Below are 22,122 nucleotides of genomic sequence, written 5' to 3' on the forward strand. Positions count from 1 at the left end.
CCCTAATTAATATTAAACTTAAAATAAACAGTAAATGCATTTTAAAAATAATGAAATTCTTCAAATATGTTCATATTATTGCTGCAAGTGTGCCTGGCAATTTTGATGCCATATGGAATAGCATTGCTTATTTGCTCAAAGAATAAAATTAAGTGTAACATTTTAAGGTAACATTTGGCGTTCAACTTGTTTTTTGTTTTGTTTTTTGCACTTGTCAAAATGCATAAGTTTTTTCCCTGAAAATTTGCATGCACTATTTGAGTGTGACAATGAACACATCTATTTTTTTCAAAAAGATGAATGACATTTGTGAAATCCATTTTTGGTATGCGGAAGCATGTGCTCCCTGGAGCCAAAATAGATTTTCGGCTCTCAGTAACCTACTTTGATATTGCAATGTCTGTGTTACGCCCTCTGTTCATCATTATAAGACGTTCAAAAAAATTTCAATGTATATAGATGTATTTTATTGTGTCCGTTCACTCAATTCAGTTTCTATCTAGTTGACACTTAAATATTCAAAACTTCTTATATTTGTGAAAAGATGAAGTATTAATGAGTATAGGCAAACTTATGGTTCTTGGTTCGAGCACATGTTAGCTCGCCCATCAGGCCTTGTTCGGTTATAATCCTCCTCCCAAGGGGATTTAAAGAGAATTGGCAAGGGATTATCCTCTTTAAGTCCACCTCAACCAAACAAAGCCTCATGGGGATAGAGTTGCAGGCCACATATATCGAACTGTGATCTCGATTTATAATCACATTAGAAAAGGCGGAAAAGAAAACAATCAAAGGCAACGGAGCTATGGTGAACAGTACCTAGGATGAACTGTGATCTCAAATGAGCTCGAGAGCAGAACATGACTTTCCGAGCCGGGCGTGATGTTTTTGAGCCCGAGCTCAAATGATCTAGGGGGAACAATACCATCGAAAAATATTTAAAAAATTCTAATAAAAATTATGCAAACATTGACAGAAGTTCTCAGTGCTCACAAAATTTTGTCAAAAAATAACATTTTAAAAAGTCGTAGCAAAAATAACAAAATTGATGCTCCAAGACTGCTATTTTCGATAATATTTTGGAGTACTGATTTTTTTTCATGACTTCTACCAATATCATTTTTTGATTAAATTTTACAAGCATTGAAAACTTTTATCGATGGTTGCACCCAAAAAAGTTCAGATTTAAAAAAAAATCATTCATTTTCAAGTTTATTATTTATCCCAAGCTCAGGAGCAAAACATGAGTTTCGAGGCAAAGACATCCACCCATGTGTGTGGACGGCCGGAAAGCGAGCAAGCAAAGGTCAAATTAATCGGCTCACAGAACGACATGTGGGCTCCACCGCACAGTTGCAAGTATGTATGGACCCAAAAGGTAGTGTCGGTCTGAAAGCTGAGGCGTGTGATTAGGAAGGTGCATGAATGATTTGCCACTCAGCGAGCTCAAAGTGCAAAAAATCATACTACCTCCGTCCTGGTACTCGGTAGAAACATATCATGATTGAACTGGATAAATCGCATCAAACCATCACTTTGAAGACTAGGTTTGCGAAAAACACTATGTTATATCTTCTTTGCAGAAAACACCACGTCTCTCGTAATGATTTTGCAAAAACCACCGATCGGCGGATCGGGCCCGTTTCTTGCCTACATGGCACTCCCCGACAGCTGTGAGACTGCGGATCGGTCTGTTTCTTTCAACATCTCCATTTCCCCTTCTCCCCCCTCCATGCTCGCTCCCCCTAGCTCCCGCCCACCTTGCACTGCGGACATGCCTATTCCGGCGAAACCAGGCGTTGCTGGCGGCAGTGCCCCACGCGGCAGTGGCACGGGCGTTGTGGATCCGAAGCCAGACGAGCTTTGCGGGAGCTCCAACCCTAGCAAGGCGACGAAGGAAGAGGAGGAGGACCCGCAGTATTCGGTGGAATACCGGTCGGCGAGAGCATTCGCCGCGGCGATGAAGGCCAACCCAACAAGAAGCCACCACATCGCGTCATCCTTTGGCGACGTACGGTGAGATCCCTTCCCCTTCCCATTTCCTTTCGTTACTAGGGTTAGGGTTCATATTGTTGTCAGATGGAATACTCATGTCAGATGCTGCCCTAGATGATTTAGTTGATTTTAGGAGTTGTTTGAGTGTCATTTTAGGTATTGTTAATTTTAGGTGCTTTATAATTAGATGTTGTTAATTTATACCAAATTAGGTGCTTCATGATTAACCAAAGCACTTTATAGTTAACCAAACTAATCCATCCGGACTGTGTCAAACTAGGTTCGGTTCATCTGCTTTATAATTAACCAAGGCATTGTATTAGTGTAATGTAATCCTTTGCACTGCTCATTTGTTTTATTCTACTTTATCTAAGCACTTATATTCCACTGCTATGTATTTTTTTTTCTTTGCAGCCTGGATGATGAGGTTTGAGAATTGAGGATGCATTTTCATGTCAGAGTCAATATTTGAGAGAACTCTAATGATGTCAGACTTCACCTTTTACAACCTAGTAACAGTGATGGAGACTGGAGGATATGGTTTTAGAGATTATATGTACTATGTCAAGGATCCTAGGCTAGGGATAGAAGGAATGGAAGAAATAGATGATGACAAACAAGAGGAAATTCTAGACATATCATTGCAGAATACAAGAGATATTGAATGTGACAGTTGTTAGGGCTAGTACTCTCAAAGATGCAAATATAAACGCCAGTTCCAATATTATTGAGCAACACATCCCTTTAGAAGAAATTGGAGAGCCCAAACTATATCATATAGATGATGAAGGAATGTTGTTTAATGCACAAAATATACATGTAGCAGCTGTAAGTTCAGATGCAGCAGCAGAAGAGGAGTCAATGTGCATAAAATTTTAAATAACAGCAGAGCACAAACAATGCGAGCAGGGCCGGGCCGGGAAAATCTGAGGCCATGTGCCAAACTCAATAATGGGTCCCACCTCACTAAGAAAAACTACATGAATATAACTATAATATTATAAAGATGGTAATGTCGTACATAGCAATGGGAAATATCAAGAGTCGTACATGTTATTGGTTGTGTACTCTTCACTTAAATAACATCATACTTTTGATGTCTCTTGAAATAAAATCTTCAGTAACATCCTCATGATCAATCTTCCCCTTATAGATAAAATTGTGGCCAAATAAGTAAGTCCTTGTTATTATGGTAAAATCAGTAAGTCTTTGTTATTGTGGCCAAATCAATAAGTCTTTGTTGTGTCATGGCAATGCACATATAGGACTTTGATAACTTCAATTAAGAAAAGCCTCGTTCCTTTGATGCCTATAATAAATGAAAAGAATAAACTTAGATACAAGATTTTAGCAAGAGTAAGTAGCAGATAGGAATTAGAACTCACAGTGAGCCCCACGGGATCGCCTGCAGGTTATCGATGCTTGATGCGGTTAAACAACACTTAAGAAAATCCAAGATCGGGAGATACCGAGATGGCTTCAACTTTCCTTGCCTTTAGACCCTCCCTGCTCGCTATGGGCTTCTGTTCTTCATTGAGACCTGATGCAGGGATGCAAGCCATCAAGAACAGATGATGAGATGACTTCATTCTCGTGTCCCGACTCCTAAGCAATAGCAGGAGCGGATGATCCTTCTCGCCGGAACGTTCGTAACTTCGAACGAAAGCCTGATCACGACGAAGAGTTTGTTGGTAGCCAAAGGACTCGTTTATTTCTTTTATCTTTTCCTTTTCTGCTTGTTATATTAGATTAAAGGCCTGGTACATGTATATATAGAAGGCTGGGTTAGCTATTACATGACCGAGACAGCTAGAAAACCTAATCCTAGTTGGACACGTCCGATATCCAGGGATGGGTGCCAGAGTGAATTTTCTAGGGAAACATTTATATACGGCTGACCGGCGATGCGATCAACCTTAACTTTTCGTCATTTCTCCTTCCTCTACCATATCCTCCTCCCTGCTGCTGCACCCCCACAGCCGCCGGCGGTTTTTGTCGCCATGCTCGGTCCAACCTCTCTCCCCGGCTGTCATGCCCGGCGATCAACTCTCACATCCCTCCTTCCTGCTACGGCCATCCACCATGGAAGCATGACAACAAGATGCAATCAGGGGCGGAGACAGGGCCGAGCAGGGGCCTGCCTCCTCCCCCAACGATTGATGAAATTTGAAGTATGCAGTGTATATTTGACTGATATGAGGAAGCACGTATGTATTTGCCCCCTACTCCATCAGCAGTCATATCCAAATCCTGGCTCCACCACTCGATGCAACCCTCGTGTTGTACCAACGAGCTTCCATGGGTGACGAGATGCACCCCTGGTAAATGGACAGCGATGCTGGAACAAACATTTTTTCCTGGAACCAGAGAACAGAGAAGGCGGAGTTAGAACCGCACTTGTTTTTTGCTACAACCAAAATCGGGGGCAAAGAGCAGTTTTTTTTTTTCCTGCAACCGGCAACTCAAATGCTGGAACCACCCAGCCCAGTGCTTCAACCGGGGACAATGGCAGCTATCCACTGTCGATGGTCATGTTGCCACAGCGGCGGTGCCAACGCTTTTTGCTGCAACCCGGCCGGCACAGGTGCTGGGACCGGCTCTCTATTGCGGGAAACGATCCCGGCGAAGGCCATGATAGCGGTACATGCGAGGGCGGTAGAAGGGGCGATGGGGCGGGCGATCCCGGCAATCGCTGCGGCTCGAACGGCTAACGACGACTGCATCGGAGGTCGGTTCTAGGCGCTAGTGGATGGATGGGATGCGGAAGACGGCGACGACAAAGATGCGTCCGGAGGATCGCCGGCCATGGCTTCGCCGACACCATCCGACATGCTTTGCGAATTGCTAGCGGTCAGTTATTCGGAGGAGGAAGTGGCGGAGCTGGTCGAAACGGTGGTTCCCACGAACAATCCGGCGAGGTCTGGCCTACAGTCTATGGATCAAGTAGAGATTCTGTGATGAATCGTACATCGACGAACGGCGGCGTCGACGGTTTGCCCATGGCGAGTTCCCCTGCCAAAGGTACGTCTCCTAGAACTTACGCTGGCAGATTTCATTCCCAGCTCTTGAACCAAGGTTGTGCAAAAGAAGAAACGGCAGCCGGCGGTGAAGTTTCATCGGCCGGCGGTGGACCAAGATGGGATCCGCTCGGCTAGACGAAAATATTTGAAATTGTTGCTAGGGGAATCAAAAGATGGACTAGTGAGCTCTTATGGTCCTGGGTATATGGCCGAGGAAAGAGCTCGGGAGGCTGGTGATGACGAGATGATGTATATACTTCTCGTTCCTAGTTGGTTAACTCAAGTGAAAGGTTGATATGTAGTCAGCAGCAAGTTTTCCCTCACACTGAGATTGTAAGGTTTATCGAACCAGGAGGACTCTTAGGATCAACAAATAGGTGTTCGCTGCCCCTGTCTAGCAGAAGACGTGGACTGCACATACAACAAATAACTTTGCTTCCAACGAGTACATAGAGGTTGTCAATCTCTCTGGCCTTTTAGTTTGCAAAGGATCAAAACACAAGCGGGAATAGTAATAGTGATTGCAACGAAAAAGTAAATGAAAGCAGTAAATAATGGATGTGTAAACAATGATAATGGTATGGACCGGAGTCACATGATGTTCGCTAGTGATGTCTCTCTTCCAAAAGACGATAAACAACTATGCTTGGGTAAACAAATTACAGTTGGACAATTGACAGAATTATGAACGCATCGCAATGCTAATTATGCTATTGAAAGTTAGAGACTCAATAGTAATGAGCAGTACGTCAAGACAAGTAGACCGTTTATTCATCAACATCTACTTACTAATCATCCACCTTGAAATACCTATCCAGAACATCCCGATGTTATTAAGTTGCGAGCCCCACCCAAAGTGTAAACTTAAAGCAATGGACAACTACATTAACGAACTATGCGTAAGGTAAATAATCCTTGCAACCGTGATCACAAGCACCGTTGTTTTATCCCTGATGGCAACAGCACATCCCCTAGTCTCATGTTTCTGTCACTCAATCTAGACATTGAGGGGCATGAACCCACAATCATGCATAACGCTCCCTCTTGGAGTTACAATCTACTACTCGGATAAAGTAATAGATAGCAACGGAGAACATGCATGAATCATTAAGGAACATAATATAAAAGGATAATCAAATATATAACTCATAACAATCTGAACATAATCTCATAATCCATTGGATCCCAACAAACCGAGCATAGCAATAGCAAGAGAATTAGATAGATGCCTTGATCATGTAGGGCAGCTCACAAGGACTAACCATTGAAACACAAGATTGGAGAGAAGATATCACATAGCTACTGGTCATGGACTCATGGTCCAAGGAGGACTACTCACGGCACGTCCGGGAAGCGTCCATATGGATGGAGAAGCTCCCAGAGGTCAATCCTCCCTCCGTCAGGGTGCCGGGAAGAGGTCTCATGACGCTCTCGATCTCGGAAGCGCTGCGGCGGCGGAACGATGGAGAAATCCATGATTCTGGATGTGATGGAAGGGTTTTCCCCCGAAGGAGTAAATATAGACGAAAGGAGGGCACCGAAGGGCACGGGCCCCACCCAGGCGGCCTCTCGGCGTGGCCTAGGGCCATGCCGCGCCCACAGGTCGCCTGGGAGGCCCCTGGACCCCCTCTGGCCCATTTTCGGTGACCTGGAAGCTTCAGTTACGCTGATTTTTTATATATTTTTCTTGGGATTTTTTGGTCTTCATAAAATTGGGTAAAAGCCCCTGCAAAATAGACATCAGCGGACAGAAACTGACACTGGGTGCACTGAGTTAGTAGGTTAGTCCAAATATGTGTAAAATGATATAAAAGTGTAGCAAAACATGTAACAATGTCACCCAAAAGATCATGAAACAAGCAGAAATTATAGATACGTTTGGGACATATCAACATCCCCAAGTTTAATTTCTGCTCGTCCTCGAGTAGATAAATGATAACACAATAATTTCTGTGGTGACATGCTAACACACATATAAGAACTTCAAAGTAAAGCAAGTGAGATGTACAATTCAAGTCAAGACAATAACAAGCAAGAGTCTATATCTAGTATTGAAATTAGCAAAGTAAGAACATAAGGTGCAAGAGCTCTCGCTGTCCGTGACTCGAATGTCTCCAAATGGTGTTTGCGTGCAAGAAGTGGGAGATGGGTTTAGAGCATAAAATATTTTTTAAATTGAGAACTCAAAATGATCCTCTCCCTTTCGACTTTGAACACTCATGCAATGGATGAGCGTAAGCAAGATATGTTGGCACTTAGGATGGCAAAGAGAATGATGGTGGGGAAGGAAGACAAAAATGTGCGAAAGGCTCACATCAATGATGACAACCATATGCGAGAGAAAGCCAAATGATAGATATGATGCGAGGAATAGGGATTGTCATGTAACGGATGCACATATGAGCTAAGGTAAGCTCTTCAATAAAACTAATGGGGGTGCATCCAATTTGTTTGCTAATGAAGACCTAAAGCTTATTTGAGGAGGCTCATCATTTGAATATTACTCACATAGCATGGACAATTGTACTACCTAAATACTTGTAGTTGATCAGCCCATGAAGTCTCTTAGGGCGGCGGCGGCGGCGGCGGGGGGGGGGGGGGGGGGGGGGGGCTGTCTGAGGAGAGTGAGGGGACAGCTGTAATATTGGCCCATCCAAATCCAGCCCAAGTGCTCATAGCTTCTCTGTTCTAAATATATAAAAAATGTATTCATAATACCAGTTTCACCTTAATTCTGCTCATAAAAACCACTTTGTGGTGTCTTTTATTTTCTTTTGCATGGATGGCTAATAAACAAAGTGAAAATAAATGTCTGAATGGAATGTACTCCCTCCGTAAAGAAATCTAAGCGCTCTTATATTTCTTTAGGCAGGGAGTATGTACGTTTGGTTAACATAGACAATGAAGCAACCAATAGCTTATTCCGGGTTTGGCCACAGCAGCAGTTGAACAATACTAGGCTTCACTTTGATCATCAGCAGCAGAAATCCCTGAAGATGTGATCAGCAACAGAAATCCAAAGTCAAAATACGTAAACGGTATCAAAAGATGCACGCAGAAAATGCAAAAGAAAAAATGATCCAGTTGTTAAGCTTTGCCTGACCAACACAACACAACACAACACACAACACAACAACCAAGCCTTTCAGTCCCAAACAAGTTGGGGTAGGCTAGAGTTGAAACCCATAAGATCTCGAAACCAAGTCATGGCTCTGAAACGTGGATAGCTAACTTCCACGCACCCCTATACATGGCTAAGTCTTTGTCGATATTCCAAACCTTCAGGTCTCTCTTAACGGACTCCTTCCATGTCAAGTTTGGTCTACCACGACCCCTCTTAACATTCTCAGCATGCTTTATCCGTTCGCTATGCACCGGCGCTTCCGATGGCCTCCGTTGAATATGCCCAAACCATCTGAGACGATGCTGGACCAACTTCTCTTCAATCGATGCAAACAAATTAACTGGAAGATTCCTAAGCAGCTAGCAAAGTCACTAAGTGCTAAACCACTAACACTTGACTACTACTGCTACAGATATTATGAAATGTTAGTACAAACGAGTTAGCAAAATTACACAACGAAATACTACATGTCCACTTCACAGGCCATGGCATACAACGGTACAAGATGGAACAATGGCATACAACGGTACAAGATGGCCATGGCATACAACGGCCAGCATACTAGAAAGAGTGTTATTAATTTCAGCACTGGCCGTACCAATGGCCACAACAAACAAAGGCGGTAGATCTTATGGCAGATTAGCCATTTCCGTGTCTCAGCAGCTCGAAGAGAACTTCCGACGCCTGCACAGCAATCACTATCATCAGTCCAAACCAATTTGAGAAGACATGGTCGCTGAAAAGCCGATGAAAGTTTATCTCACAACTGTGCATGATTGCAACAATCAACATCAACTCATTTACCCGCCCGACATGTACAACAATATCCAAAGATGAACCTTCTCACCATCATCATTAGGAAAAACTAAAATCAGCCTAGCAACTAATTTGTGGTTTGTGTTACCTACTGCACACACCTTCAACTAGCTAACGTTGATCGCACTACAAACTAAAAGATCATTGCTCAATGCCTGCATCAGAGTCAAATACTAATCTTCCTAATTATCAAGTCATTCCAGATTTACTTATGTATCAAGTACATACGAGAGCTTCATGAACTACAAATTAGAAAGGTCACATCTACCTCACCGGTATGCTTTTATGGAATACAAAGAAGTACCATTTAGAGATTTACCAGATTCATGGTGCAGATACCTCAAACAAGAGATCACACATCATCTTATTAATTACCAAACAAAGGTATATACACAGAGAAAAAAAGATAAATTACATCACCTGTTCAACCAACAGAGACATCACCCGTTCACATGTTCAGCTCCACCATCTCCAGCAGCAACGCGCCTGACTACAAGCAGAAGATACCCAATAAATGAAGTCACATATATTGCCATGTGCAAGGGAGAATAAATAATACAAAATTATCAAGTAATGAAGGGCATGTTACAGGCTTATGGCAGTTTAGATATTCATAGAAGATTTGCCCATCTAAAAATATCCTGGACGAATTTGCTCTAGTTATGTCAAATGGGTGAAAACAAAGATGCTCAACTTGAGAAAGTTGACTCGTAGAATGTACATTAATTAGTACTATTATGTGCTAGTCAAATAATTACTTTACAAGTAAAGATATTGAGTGAATGAATAGAACATGCTTTGAGTTCTCAAATGTGCCAACCGAACAACCATTTCACAAATTAGGTCAATATATAAGCACATACTGATAGGATTAGCTTTACGCATATAGTGATGACTAGGCAGCAATAACTCTAGTTATAGTAATAAACAATGGTTGAAAAATATCATAACTACCATCACCCTGGCAAAGAAACGAACTACTCAATTTGCTATCAAATATTTAGTCAACCCTCAAGCACACTGGTCATATTGCAGCAGAATGTACCAAAAGTAATTAGAATGGAACTCAGCAAAAGTGACTGGACTTTGTTACATATGCAATTCAGAAACAAGGTATTTACCTGTAGTATAGAAACTGGTATAGGGATAATATATTCTGAAACTCCAAGGATCTCCTCTACCAATATTTGTGAACTGCATCGTCTCAAGCTGCAGCGTGAAGTCACCTGAATCCGAAGAAAGAAAGATGGTATTTGTGTCCTCGTCATACCCTCGCATGAGCAGTACGTTCACGTGCGGGGATCGTGGAAAACGCTCGTCCAGTTGAACCGTTTTCTGTAGCACCCATGAGACAACACCATCAGAGTTAGATTTGCTTGCCCATAACTGAATGTTCTGTTTTGACAGTTGAATAACAGCCATGCCAAGGGCGCCATCATCTGTCCTTAAGGGCTGAAAACGCATGAAGTGGGAACCATGGACATCTGTCGGCTTCTTGACAATACTAAGGCTCTGTCTTTCAATATCAAACGCAAGGACATCACCTTCTTGAATCAACCAGTAAACTGCACTCCCAATGAGGACGCCGGGCCTTGACAGCATCGGACCTGTAGTCACTATCGAGATAATATTTCCCCAAAAACCAGACGCCGAGTCATAGACAACACCAAATGCACGGGTGCGGCAGGCGCAGATCAAAACTAATTTGAATGGACTTGAGAAGCAATCGCCATGCACATGTCCATCTTCGGCGTCAACACACAGCAAAGTGCTGTGCCAGTACAAACATTTGGCGTAGTTGTCGAGCCCCTTTGGAAAAGGCACGTGGCGCTGTTGTCCAGTTAGGGGCTCCCACACGACGATCTCACGCCGCGGCTGGCTGATCAGGACAGCGAGGCCGTGGCGGCAGCCCATGAAGTCCCAGTCTGATTCCTGCGGCACGGCGAATCGCTCGGCGGGGGTGCGGTCCGGCGGGTCTAGCAGGGGAGTGAAGAGTGAATCTGCGCCAACATGCCTTGAGAAGAAGCCGAGCAGAGGAGGCTTCTGGTGGTGCTTGCGGAAGCGCTTGCGGAACACGGGGTCGGAGAGGATGCTGCCCCAGCGCTTGCATACGGCAGACGCGCGGGGCAGGGAGGACGGCTTCGGAGGGAGACGGACGAGGATCTCGATCAGGAGGTTGTCATCGCCGAGCACCGTGGACACGGAGCCGGCACCTTTGAGCACGAAACGCCGCAGCCTCCTGCCGTCCACACGCGGCGAGCTGGCACAAAAAAGGAAATCAGATCAATCGACACACTTACGCAAATCAGGGCGGCTGCCAGGATCAAACACACATATGCACACGCACCATCCATCATGGCGTAGCATACACAATGTAAGTAGTGTACTGTTCAAAAAAGAAGAGGGAGAGGAAATTGGATGGGGAACCTTACCCTTGGCCTTGGGGAACCTCAGCGGGATCCATCATCCAGCTACCAACACACCTTGTCTTGTTCTTCTTTTTTTGAGGCAAGAATGAAGGGAGATCTGAGCTGAGTTGGTACGAAGACTGTCCGTAAGCTATAACATGGCCCATCCAAGCTCAGCCGAATCCATCAGCTACAAGATCTAGGCTTCACTTTGCTCGCAGGAACGCACATCACTATCTAAAGTCTAAGCTGCTAAATTTGACCAATGGCGGCACGTACTCTTGGGCGGTCCGAGTCGAGATCCCCTCCCTCAGGCGATGGCGAGCTGGCCAGGGTTCCTCCCCTCCTAATGGCGAAGGGAGGAAGAGGATCAGCAAGGAATGCAGACCGAACTGGAATCGGGTAGCAGGATCTCCCTTTGGAAAGAAAGCAAGAGGATTTAGGGGCGCTCACCGTTGCTCCCGGAGGAGAGGAGCCGTGCCGGAGCGCCGCCGTCGGTCGCCGGGAGGAGCTGGCTAGCTAGCCAGGGGCAGGACCGTAGGATCTCTGCGGAGGAGGTCGAGGGCTTGTCTGATACGGGATGCGGCGCCGAAGGGGATGGGAGCGGCGGCCGCCGGCGCCGGATGTGGTCGGCGCACGGGCTGAGACTCCCTTTCTTTTCCTTTCTTGCCCTTCCAAATGGTTGCTGTGTACGGTGCGTACAAGGGTATCAACGTCTTTCCCACTTGGTGTGGTAATGTGATACTCTACTCTACTCACTGGCACTAACTTAGGCACCTTCTAAATACTCCCTCCGTTTCTGAATACTCTTGTAAGTTTTTATATAGATTTTATTAAGAGCATTTTTATGGTACCCTGTACTGTTACAGATCAGATGGAGCAGTATACAATTGTCCACCGTTGATTTCGTAAGGGTAGTATGGTCATCATTTTCTGTTTTGCATTGTAACGTCAACCCATCAACAATCGCGGTCCCTCTGTTCGTTCTGCAACCTGAGCCGTAGTTGAACTCATCATCCCGGCGTGCTCCTGCCACAACCCTTCGCCTGCACGCTTGGCCTAGACTGTCAGGCACTCCTCGGCTTCACCGCGGTGTCCTCACACCTCCAGCCGTGCCTCCCGGCGTGGCGCGGATCATCCTCTCACGCACGTCTACGTCCGTCAGTACAGGCTGGATCTCGCTAAAAATTTACACGTTATTTGTCTTTGGTACCATGGTGGTTCATCACTTATCTTTTTTTTGTTTGTTCATCTATAGAGTCCTTTCATTGACAGCTTCTGAAATAGGCACTACATCTAATTTCCCTAACCAGGGGTTGCCAAATAACAGGCGCTCGTTGGGATCGGACAGGGCATACTGCCGAGCGCCTGATACATGAGCATGTCGTGGAAGGGGATGCGTATGAAGACGAGATGCAACAGCGGTCGGCGGAAGAGGACGGGGAGGAGGCCTCGTCGAGGATGACGTTGCCGGTGCGTGCGACACCACGAATATGGCTGGTAGTGCCGCCGGAATTTAGGGACGTAGCAACGTCAAACCACGAACACGACCAATAATCGGGGAGGCAACGAGGTGGCCGTCGGAATCCAAGCCGATTGGTGTTTGCGTACGTCCGTGCTGAAAGAAGGAAGAAAACGGCCGGGTGGGCTTAAACGCGAGGAGGGCTAATCCTTTCTCTCTTCTTAAATTACCCTCACATCACATATACCGCTGCGCGCAGAGCGGACGGTGTCATCGATACTGTTGACGATGGGACTAGCCCAATTAAGCAGTATAGATCGATCATCATCATTGAATTCCGAGAATGGACGGCTCATATTGGTGACAGGGTACAGTAAAAGAGCTCATAAAAAGACTACATACGAAAAAAATGAATAAATTTCACTAGGCTCCAGTCTTTTTAAGGTGGAGATGTAGAATTTTAGCATCGCGGCAAATGAAACAAGTCTACTTTCACAAGGTCTATTACAAGGTGTTTTGATTGGAGCAATGAGGGGTGGAGTGAGGAAGAATGGGAGGAGAAGGGTGGTTGATCCTAGACCTTTTCAACAACTAAAAAGGTTTAACAATGATTCCGAGCCACCAACAACAAAGGTTAATCGGCAACCAAACCACTAATGGTGTGTCCACAAGGAACGGGGACGCATTTGTGGTCATATATCCGATGGTTCTAGACCCCCGCGTCCAAGGAGTTAGGATTTAGCTCGTCGTTGGACAAGGTGCGCAACCACATGACCTTTTTGATTGATTGAAGAAAAGAGCAAATCCAAAAACAACTAGCGACACTAGATTACTGTAACAGGATCATGAGTTCTAAAGAATGTCCAGATGGCCGCCTCCTCTTTACAAAAGCAACATTGTTAATAGGCAGTCCCTTTTAGCAAGATAATTCGTCGTACATACCATCCTTCTATATTCATTGTAAATACCATCCATGTATATCAAAAACACATAAAGATAAACTCCGGTGTAAAAAAAACGCTCTTATATTGTGGGACGGAAGGAGTAATATCAAGGTTAGAGGCAAAAACCAAGCCAACAAAAAAAAGTGTGTTGCTTAATGCTTTCCTCAGCTGAACAAAAAGAAACAAATGCATACTGCTGCCAGAGCAAACTCTTTTCTTTTTATTGTTTATTATCATCAGGGCCATGTCTTTGTTTGCTGTCTACTTCCCCAAAATGAATACATACATACTCCAACAGCAGCAGTCTCAGAACGAAATTAATCAATTGGTGCCGGTCAATCTGTGCACTGACTAGAAAGAAACCGTTAATACTACATACACACCAGCGGATCAATCATGCTTCGTCTCTATCTCAAGAACCAAGACAAAGACATGAAAAACATCCCATCCATCACATGAAAAACTTTTTACAGACCAACAATCAATGAATGATTTTTTGTACGGCGCGAAACGGAACCGACTGGCGGAAAAAACGGAGCGTCATTGGTCGGAGCCGGCCTTCGCCAGCCGTCGACGGGGCAGCAGTGCTCATTCGGCTCTGATGAAGGGGGAGGAGCTCATCTCGGTGGTGCTGTAGAAGGACTCCTCCTGGTAGTAGTTGTCGTCCTTCTCTTCCTCCCACTTGAGCACCTCCCGGATGTACTTGAAGGCCTCGTCCACCGTCTGCCGGTCGCGGCCGCGCGCCTGCCACACAAACAGCTTCCGCCCCGTGTGGTCGTTGTACGCCTCCTTGAACTTCATCGCCACGTAGTAGTACGCCTGCTGGGCGAGGGACTGGTTGTTGCTCTGCGTCCGCACCGGCGAGAAGTCGCCGAACCACTCGCACGCCGTCAGCGGGGCGCGGCTGATCTTCTCCTCGAACAGGTCGTACTTGTTGAGCACCAGCACGAATGGCGTGTCGCAAAAGCATGGTTGCCTGCTCCAACATAAGTTACAAATCGAAATGACGAAATTTCCATTGTGAAGACCATGATACCAGCACCAAGAGTAGTGGAAAAAGTTTCGCATACCTGATAGTAGCCTCAAATAGCTCCTTGCTTTGCATCATCTTGTTCTGAAGATTGCCGTTCACAGGTGGGCCCACTAGGTCATAGTCACTGAGCGCTACGCAGAATATCACCATGCGAACATCCTCAAACATTTCCACCCACTTGCAGCCATCATTCATGCCCTTGGCGCTTACTCTGATCAGCTGAAATCTGAGGAGCAACACATATTAAGATTTGAGTACGTGTGCACGGTCTACACGATTCTTGCACAATGCATGAAGGAGGGTAAGAGATTAATTACTTGGTTAGAGGCTGAGAATGCGCCTCTGGGTTGTCGATGTAAGGTTCAGACATGGGGCTGCGATCATCAAGGGTGAACTCGATGAAAGATAGCCCATTCCCCTGGGTTACGCCTTCAGCAAAGATCACATCTTTCTCTGAAGGTTCATACTCATTGCTTGATACCTCAATAGCCTGCAAGAATATGCCATGTATTGAGAAACGAGTTGAATAACTTGAAAACAGAAAAACTATACACGGTCCAAAACTAGAACATGAAAATAATGAAAATCTTATGTTAACAGTCCAACATCAATGCAAAATTATCAATCTAGAACGGAAATTCGAGATCCTTAGAAGATGGATTTAACACAAGAATGTTTCAAATCGGCAACACTGAATATATAAGATTAGCATATGTTCTGGAAGTCGTCAATTGCTGTAACCGAAAACGATAATCTAATGAAATTCAGTTAAATGCTACGAGTTCATCTTATTGTATAAGGTGAAAATAAGTTTGATTCCAAAGCTCTGAATTCATACCCTGCTCAAGAAGTACTCAGCAACATCAGGGAGGAAATGCAACTCATCCTTTCTTTTATATGTTGCTTGTATGGCAGGATCCTTCCACATCTCATCGACAAATGGAGCATATTCACGCGTTGCGGCAGGGAAGAATGCATCTAGATCGCCCATTGCTATGATATCCAAAAGCCAATCGGAGAATTTCTTCAGCCTTGCATTTATCGAGTATATACACGAATCTGCACCATTGGCTTTATTTTCATCTGCATAAAAGAACAGTTAAGTATAGAGCATATGCGCCTGAAGAAACAAACAGGGGCAAATGGCTTGACAAGGTTACCTTTTTGTGCTGCTTCATCCTCCGGGATTGTTTGATCCAATTTAGATAAAGCCTCTTCCTCAAAACGCTCACGGCCTTCTAGCAAAATTCCAAGATACTTGAACATATTACTTTGGATCATTAATTTGATAGCATCAAGTTCATCTTGGGTGAACCTTGTTCCATAAAGGTACTTAGCCTGATACACAGAAGACAAGTATCAGCATGAAACATGCAGGAAATAGCAGAGGTTATAATTTATAACCTGTAACTATGTACACCACTGCATGGTAGAGACAACACAACTCTACAGAATGAACCATGACTCATGAAAACTCTGTAAAAAAACAAGTTTTATGCCTACAAAAATAATCCTTGTGATTGCGCTATACGAACATCAGAGCCCATCTCAGGTATAGCCGAGTTTAGGTTTGTGCAAGGGATCAGATAATACAGATGGGTCATTTCTGCTACAAGTAATCACTAATGACTTTCAAGAGGCTGCTCTATCACATAGTTACAGGGTCAGATTGCGAGTAATTCTAGGCATAAGTGGTGTGAAATCAGATCAGACCTGCTTAAATATAGTGCTTGTACCAGCACTAGGTGGTCCAAGAAGCAACAGTTTTTGGATTCTTTTCTGATCCAAATAATCAGGGACAGTTCTTGGTACAAAGGGAATTTCGTCCTTGGTTCCATTAGAGTCCCCAGGAGGCACCGGAAGTGAGAACAAGGCACATGCAAAACGTGTCAAGGCCTGGTCATAAAAAGAAAAGGAAAATACCGTTAGAAATAATCACACCTAGCTTAAGCTTTCAAGGAAATAACAACAGGCTGGAATTCTATTATAACTAAGATACTTACTGACTCCCATATTTTTCCTTTGATGTTGTTCTGTCCTTCTTCCTCATAACGACCATCGTCGTAAACCCAGAAATGTGTATCACGTGGACACTGAACATTTGCAACCTGAAAGCATGATGCGAATGATGTGAGTATGTGAGAAAAGACCTCTTCCAAGGCACGTCGCTTGCTTCCGCAGGTACAGGGGCTCTTTAAATCATGGGCGTGTATCCAAGACCGCTGGGCTAAAACAGAGCATAAGGTGGTAGTGTCGGTTACTGGTCCTAGCTACAGCAGAGAACTTCCATTCATCAATTAGTATTTAATAGAACGCTCAACAGAATGACAAAACCATTGCATTTATGAAAGAAATAAGTCCTAATTTGTCGTGAACTGGGAAGTCTTAAAACGGATATGGCAGTCATCGTGTCACATGACAATTTAATGAAACAAATTGGTTGTTCTTTTTTCTTGTCAGAATTTGGTACTTATATCCTTAGTAATGATTACCTGGATATTTGACTTTGGGGTGATTGCCGTTAAAACAACAGAGTATATAATTACAATTTCTGGAAACTAATGGCAAAATGTATGGTATTTCAAGCGAACCAATATAATATATTGAGATTCAAACTAATGCGCTAACGTCTCAGGGTATCAGATCGTTTGCGCTTTACGTGAAAAAATAGCTACGGTCTCAGGGTATCAAATCACACTGGTGCATACAAAACAATTTACTATCTGTCATCACTTGCTTTATTGACTGATCCTGTGACTTCCTTAGTTGTCTACGTTAATGCCTCATTATTAGCTTGAAGAAAGGATACTCAAGTAAACGCAGCTATAACCGAAAATAAATGGTATTGTAAAGCATAGATAAGAGTCCAAAGACTAAGTATAGCTAGGGCAAAAGGGTGCTGAGCTAAAACAGAGCATACGGTGCTAGTGCCGGTTACTGGTGCTAGCTACAGCAGGGAACTTCCATTCATGAATTAATATTTAACAGAGTGCTCTACAGAACGACAAAACCATTGCACTTATGGGGAAACCCTAATTTGTCGTGAACTAGGAAGTCTTATAAAGGGATATGGCAGTTGTCCTGTCACATGGATCTCATTAGTAGATTTAACGAAACAAACTGGTTGACCCTTTTTCTTGTCGGAATTTGATATATCCTAGTAATGATCGCATGGATCTCATTATTAGACTTGAAGGAAAGCATGCTTAAGTAAACACAGCTGTAACAGAAAATAAATGCTATTCCAAAGCATAGATAGGAGTTCAGACACTAATTTATTCCTTCTGAATGCAGTGGGTTCTTAGATCCAAATGATGTGAGGAAAGAGTCCTTCAAAGGCACATTGCTTGCCTCTGCGGGTGCAGGGACTCTTCAGATCATGACCGCGTATCCAAGGACGCTACAGCAGGGAATTCCATTCATGAATAAATATTTAATAGAGCGCTCTACAGAATGACAAAACCGTTACATTTATGGGAAATCCTAATTTGTGGTGAACTGGGAAGTCTTAAAATGGATAAGGCATTTATCGTGTCACATGACAAACTGAAAATTTAACGAACAAACTGGTTGTTCCTTTTTCTTGTCGGAATCTGATACATCCGTAATGATTGCGTGGATCGCATTATTAGCCTTGAAGAAAAAGGATGCGTAAGTAAACACAGCTGTAACGGAAAATAAATGCTATTGAAAGCATAGATAAGAGTTCAGACACTAAATTATCATTTCGTAGGGCAGTGAGTCCTTATATCCTTATAGCCAGGCCAGAAGGGGCTCAACAGTTGTGCCGCACCTAAATCCTCGGGATTTCCCATAAAAGCACTATATCTATAAGCAACCTAGACGAATAAATAAATAAATATTTGCCGAACGGTGAGAGAAGATGTTAGCTGGGGTAATAGAAATGGAAGTATTTTTATTACCTTGAGAATTTTCAGCTCACTCTTTGTAATTTCCCTTCCGTTTATATAAACCTGGGTGTTACCGCTGCTAGCCTTGGCATGAAGCTTCCCCGTGAAATTGAGGTTAGAGCTAACAATCCTGTCTGGCTTTTGTCCTTCCTGTGATATGAAAATGCGAGGATTTTATACATAAGCACAAAGTTGAGTTCAACATATACATAAGCTGAGCTCCTAGTGGTTACTGATTATATATACCTTTCCCCATAAGCCCGACTCCTTGTCGTACCAATATCTACCAGGCTTGAGCTTCTGAGGTGGCCGCGAGCAACTAAGCAAGTCGGTCAGCTCCTCTGGCCTCAACGGGCAGCCGTTCACGATAAGTTGCTCGGGCCGAAGCTGGTTTGCTTGGCACTCTTTCTCAGCTTTCAAAATCTGCCTTACTTCCAGTGGGCTGAGCAAACGTGCGAGTGTCCTCGAGCTCTTCCCAAGCTTGGACCTCTTGGACTCGTCGATGGGCTCCCCGATGCAGGTGACGCACTTGCGGCCTTCGGGCATCGACCCCATCATCCTCAGCACGCAGTAGCCGCAGTACCTGGCGTCGCAGACGATGCAGGCCTCCTTGCTCTCCCATTTCCTCTTCCCACACCGGTTGCACGCCATCCGCCTCCGGCGGCGCCTCTTCTCCTGCTTGGTGACGGCCACGTACTGCTCCGACATGTCGTCGCCGCTCCCGCCGCACTTGCTGTCCGGCGTGAACCCGAAGGTCACCACGGGGGCCCTCCTCCCGTCCCGGCTCCCCGGGCCCGGCGAGCTCTGCGCCGAGCCGTGCGACCGCGACCGGGAGTCGTCGTCCTCGTCGTCGAACTCCTCGTTCTGCAGCACCGAGTTGACGGAGCCCGAGCTGCCGTCGCCGCCCTGCCTGGCGGGCTCCCCGCACCGGGCGATCCGGGACACGGGGAGGCGGACCGGGTCGACCACCGGCGCCACGGGGAGCCCTCGGGTGTGGGGTCCCGACGCAGGCTCCGCCGTGGGGATCTCCACCGGGTCGACCCTGGGGAGGTCGTAGGGCACCGGCGGGCCGTCGTAGACGAGCGCGATGGAGTAGTCGAGGTTGGGCGCCTCCTCCGGGACGGGGGCGCCGGGGGGCAGGATCCGCCGCATCATCTCCTGCCAGCTGCCGCCGTCCGCCGCCTCCGCCTCCGCCATGGCGCGGCGGATCTGGACGGCGCCGGAGCGCTAAAAGCTCGCGCCTTTGCCCGTCAAAAACCCCCAATGCTTGATACGGGGGCGCGGCGCGGCGGAGGGGGCGAGGATTGGGGTCGGGTAGGTGGTGGCGAGAGGAAGAGGAAAGGTGGAGGAGGAGTTGCTGCTCGCTGCTGCTGCTGCTGCGCTGTGGACTGGAGGAATCGACTTTTTTTTTTTTGGTCATACTCGTGCTGCAACATGTGAATAACTGGAAAATGGATCTGAAAATGAGGTCGGCTTCAGTTTCTACTTTTACTCCAACCGGTAAATTTTTCTGTATGCAGAGGGGCATCATCGGCTCCCTCATCTTGTCTCTCAGTCTCCCAACTGTCAACAAATAAGTACAGTAATTCTTTAACATATCTCTCACAAACACATCTCAGAACATCTCCATCACGAAAACCCAAGGAAAAATCAACTTCAGCATGACTGTTTTCGTACTTAGTTAATACTAGTATATAAGTTATTTTCTGATTTGAAAGGAAAATATCCTTCACTGTACACCATCACAGGTCCAGATTCCATATCACAATAAACTAGACGTACGTTAAATCATGGGTGCATGACATTTCATAGATGTCTATTCAAGTCATACACTGTTATTGACCCATAAATTCACATGCCTCATTTGCTCCTTTCTCTCATCGATCCCCTACAAAAGAAGTCAGTATCCATATGCGATGGCACACAGTGGCTAGGATTGTCGATGCAGGATCCATGATAAAGTATGTTGTCTCGCCTACATAAACAAAGGAGTAGAAGCATTTGAATGAAGAAAACATCCTTTCAATAGAAATGTCCATCAGGTCTATCAGCACAAGGCCATGGATCAACAATTATTCAGTTGGTTTTAATTTGTGCAGTCGGTATGGCATTCCAATCTGACCTGCTGAAAAATTTAGGATGAAAATGACCGGGCTCTCTAAAATATTCCCCTATGGTGCCCCCCCGCTTCCACCACCTCCTCCTCCAGAACCAGATTAGCCTGTTGTGGCTTGCGCATCATGTTCCCCGTTGTTGGGTGTGGGTGTGCGTGTTTATATTTCTTAGGGCTTGTTGAGTTGTGCCCTCAGCGAAATCCTTTGCTGGTGTCTTGTGCTACTTATGTGTGTTTGTGGGTGTGCTGAACTTGGGTGTGTTGAACCTATGTCGTTTGTATTGGTCTGGCGGTTTGTTTTATTTATAAAGCGGGACGAAAGCCCTTTTCGATAAAATATTCCCCTATAGAGTAAATAAAATTAATTGTATACATATTCTTGCATGTGCATATAATGCAATCTGACTTATTACATATTTCTTGCCATGATTTTTTACGACATTAGCTCTGTATAAGTTATGGTCTTTTGTTATTTGCAGTTTCTTAAGTTGCGATGTCGCTTAACTAAAATTTAGTTGGTGTACCATCAACTATTACCATGGATTCATTTGCTTGAGTAAGATGCACTCTTTAGCAACTTCCTCCTCTCAGAAAATAAAAATGATATAAGGTGTCAAGCTTGATAATATATGCGTCCTTGCTACTTTTCCTAGAATGTGATTATTTATGAGTAAGAAATTGTATGATTAGAAAAAAATTAAACACAATGTGGTTTTCTTCAATATAATACTCCCAACATATAACGAACAAATGGTGTTTTGCTTATGTCTTTCATAAAGGGCTAACAATGATATTTACATGAAGATTCGGAGATAGTTAGACTGCATGTTCAAATCCATGTATTCATAAATAAATATAATATTTTTATAGGCAACTTCACATTCTTCTGAAATGAGGCCAACAAATGTACGCTTAAGGTAACCATTCATGTATGAAAGAGTTCATTGATTTTTAACTATCTTATTTCATATAATGAAAATAGAAAGAATATAGCCATCTAATAACATGCTATCTAAAAGCATATATTTTTCTATGAAAAAATTAGTTTATGTTTCATCCAACGTACACAAAATTTATTCATAGAAATACACCCCCTTATGAATCATTATCTTCTATAATGTGGTTTCTAAGGTAATAATGCATAACTAGCCCGTGCGACAACACGGGTTCGCGGCTAGTTTAACCAAATTGACAAATAAAATTTTTCTAGATCTTCAATTGGAGCCGTGGTTATTTTGGCTTTTGATGTTGGATCTGGGAAGGAATTTTTGTGCATTTTAGGTCCTTCAAATTTTG

The 22,122-nt window shown here is 44.5% G+C and overlaps 2 protein-coding genes across 2 annotated transcripts; both read right to left on the minus strand.

The window, feature by feature from the left end:
* Positions 1-8,518: 8,518 nt before the first annotated feature.
* LOC123401396 lies at positions 8,519-12,078 on the minus strand. The gene is made up of 5 exons (XM_045095185.1): positions 11,817-12,078; positions 11,388-11,709; positions 10,077-11,215; positions 9,376-9,445; positions 8,519-8,823 (listed from the first exon to the last, which is right to left on the minus strand). The coding sequence occupies exons 2-4, from the start codon at positions 11,528-11,530 to the stop codon at positions 9,396-9,398; spliced, it is 1,332 nt and encodes a 443-aa protein (XP_044951120.1). The 5' UTR covers positions 11,531-11,709; positions 11,817-12,078; the 3' UTR covers positions 8,519-8,823; positions 9,376-9,395.
* Positions 12,079-13,966: 1,888 nt separating this feature from the next.
* LOC123401626 (extra-large guanine nucleotide-binding protein 3-like) lies at positions 13,967-20,141 on the minus strand. Its single transcript, XM_045095462.1, has 9 exons — positions 18,960-20,141; positions 18,726-18,863; positions 16,806-16,910; positions 16,516-16,698; positions 15,963-16,140; positions 15,641-15,885; positions 15,120-15,292; positions 14,840-15,028; positions 13,967-14,745 (listed from the first exon to the last, which is right to left on the minus strand). Exons 1-9 carry the CDS (start codon positions 19,908-19,910, stop codon positions 14,358-14,360), a joined length of 2,550 nt encoding a protein of 849 aa, XP_044951397.1. The 5' UTR covers positions 19,911-20,141; the 3' UTR covers positions 13,967-14,357.
* Between the last annotated feature and the right edge of the window lie 1,981 nt (positions 20,142-22,122).

Source organism: Hordeum vulgare, chromosome 6H (assembly GCF_904849725.1).
Source record: "Hordeum vulgare subsp. vulgare chromosome 6H, MorexV3_pseudomolecules_assembly, whole genome shotgun sequence".
Lineage (NCBI taxonomy): Eukaryota > Viridiplantae > Streptophyta > Magnoliopsida > Poales > Poaceae > Hordeum > Hordeum vulgare.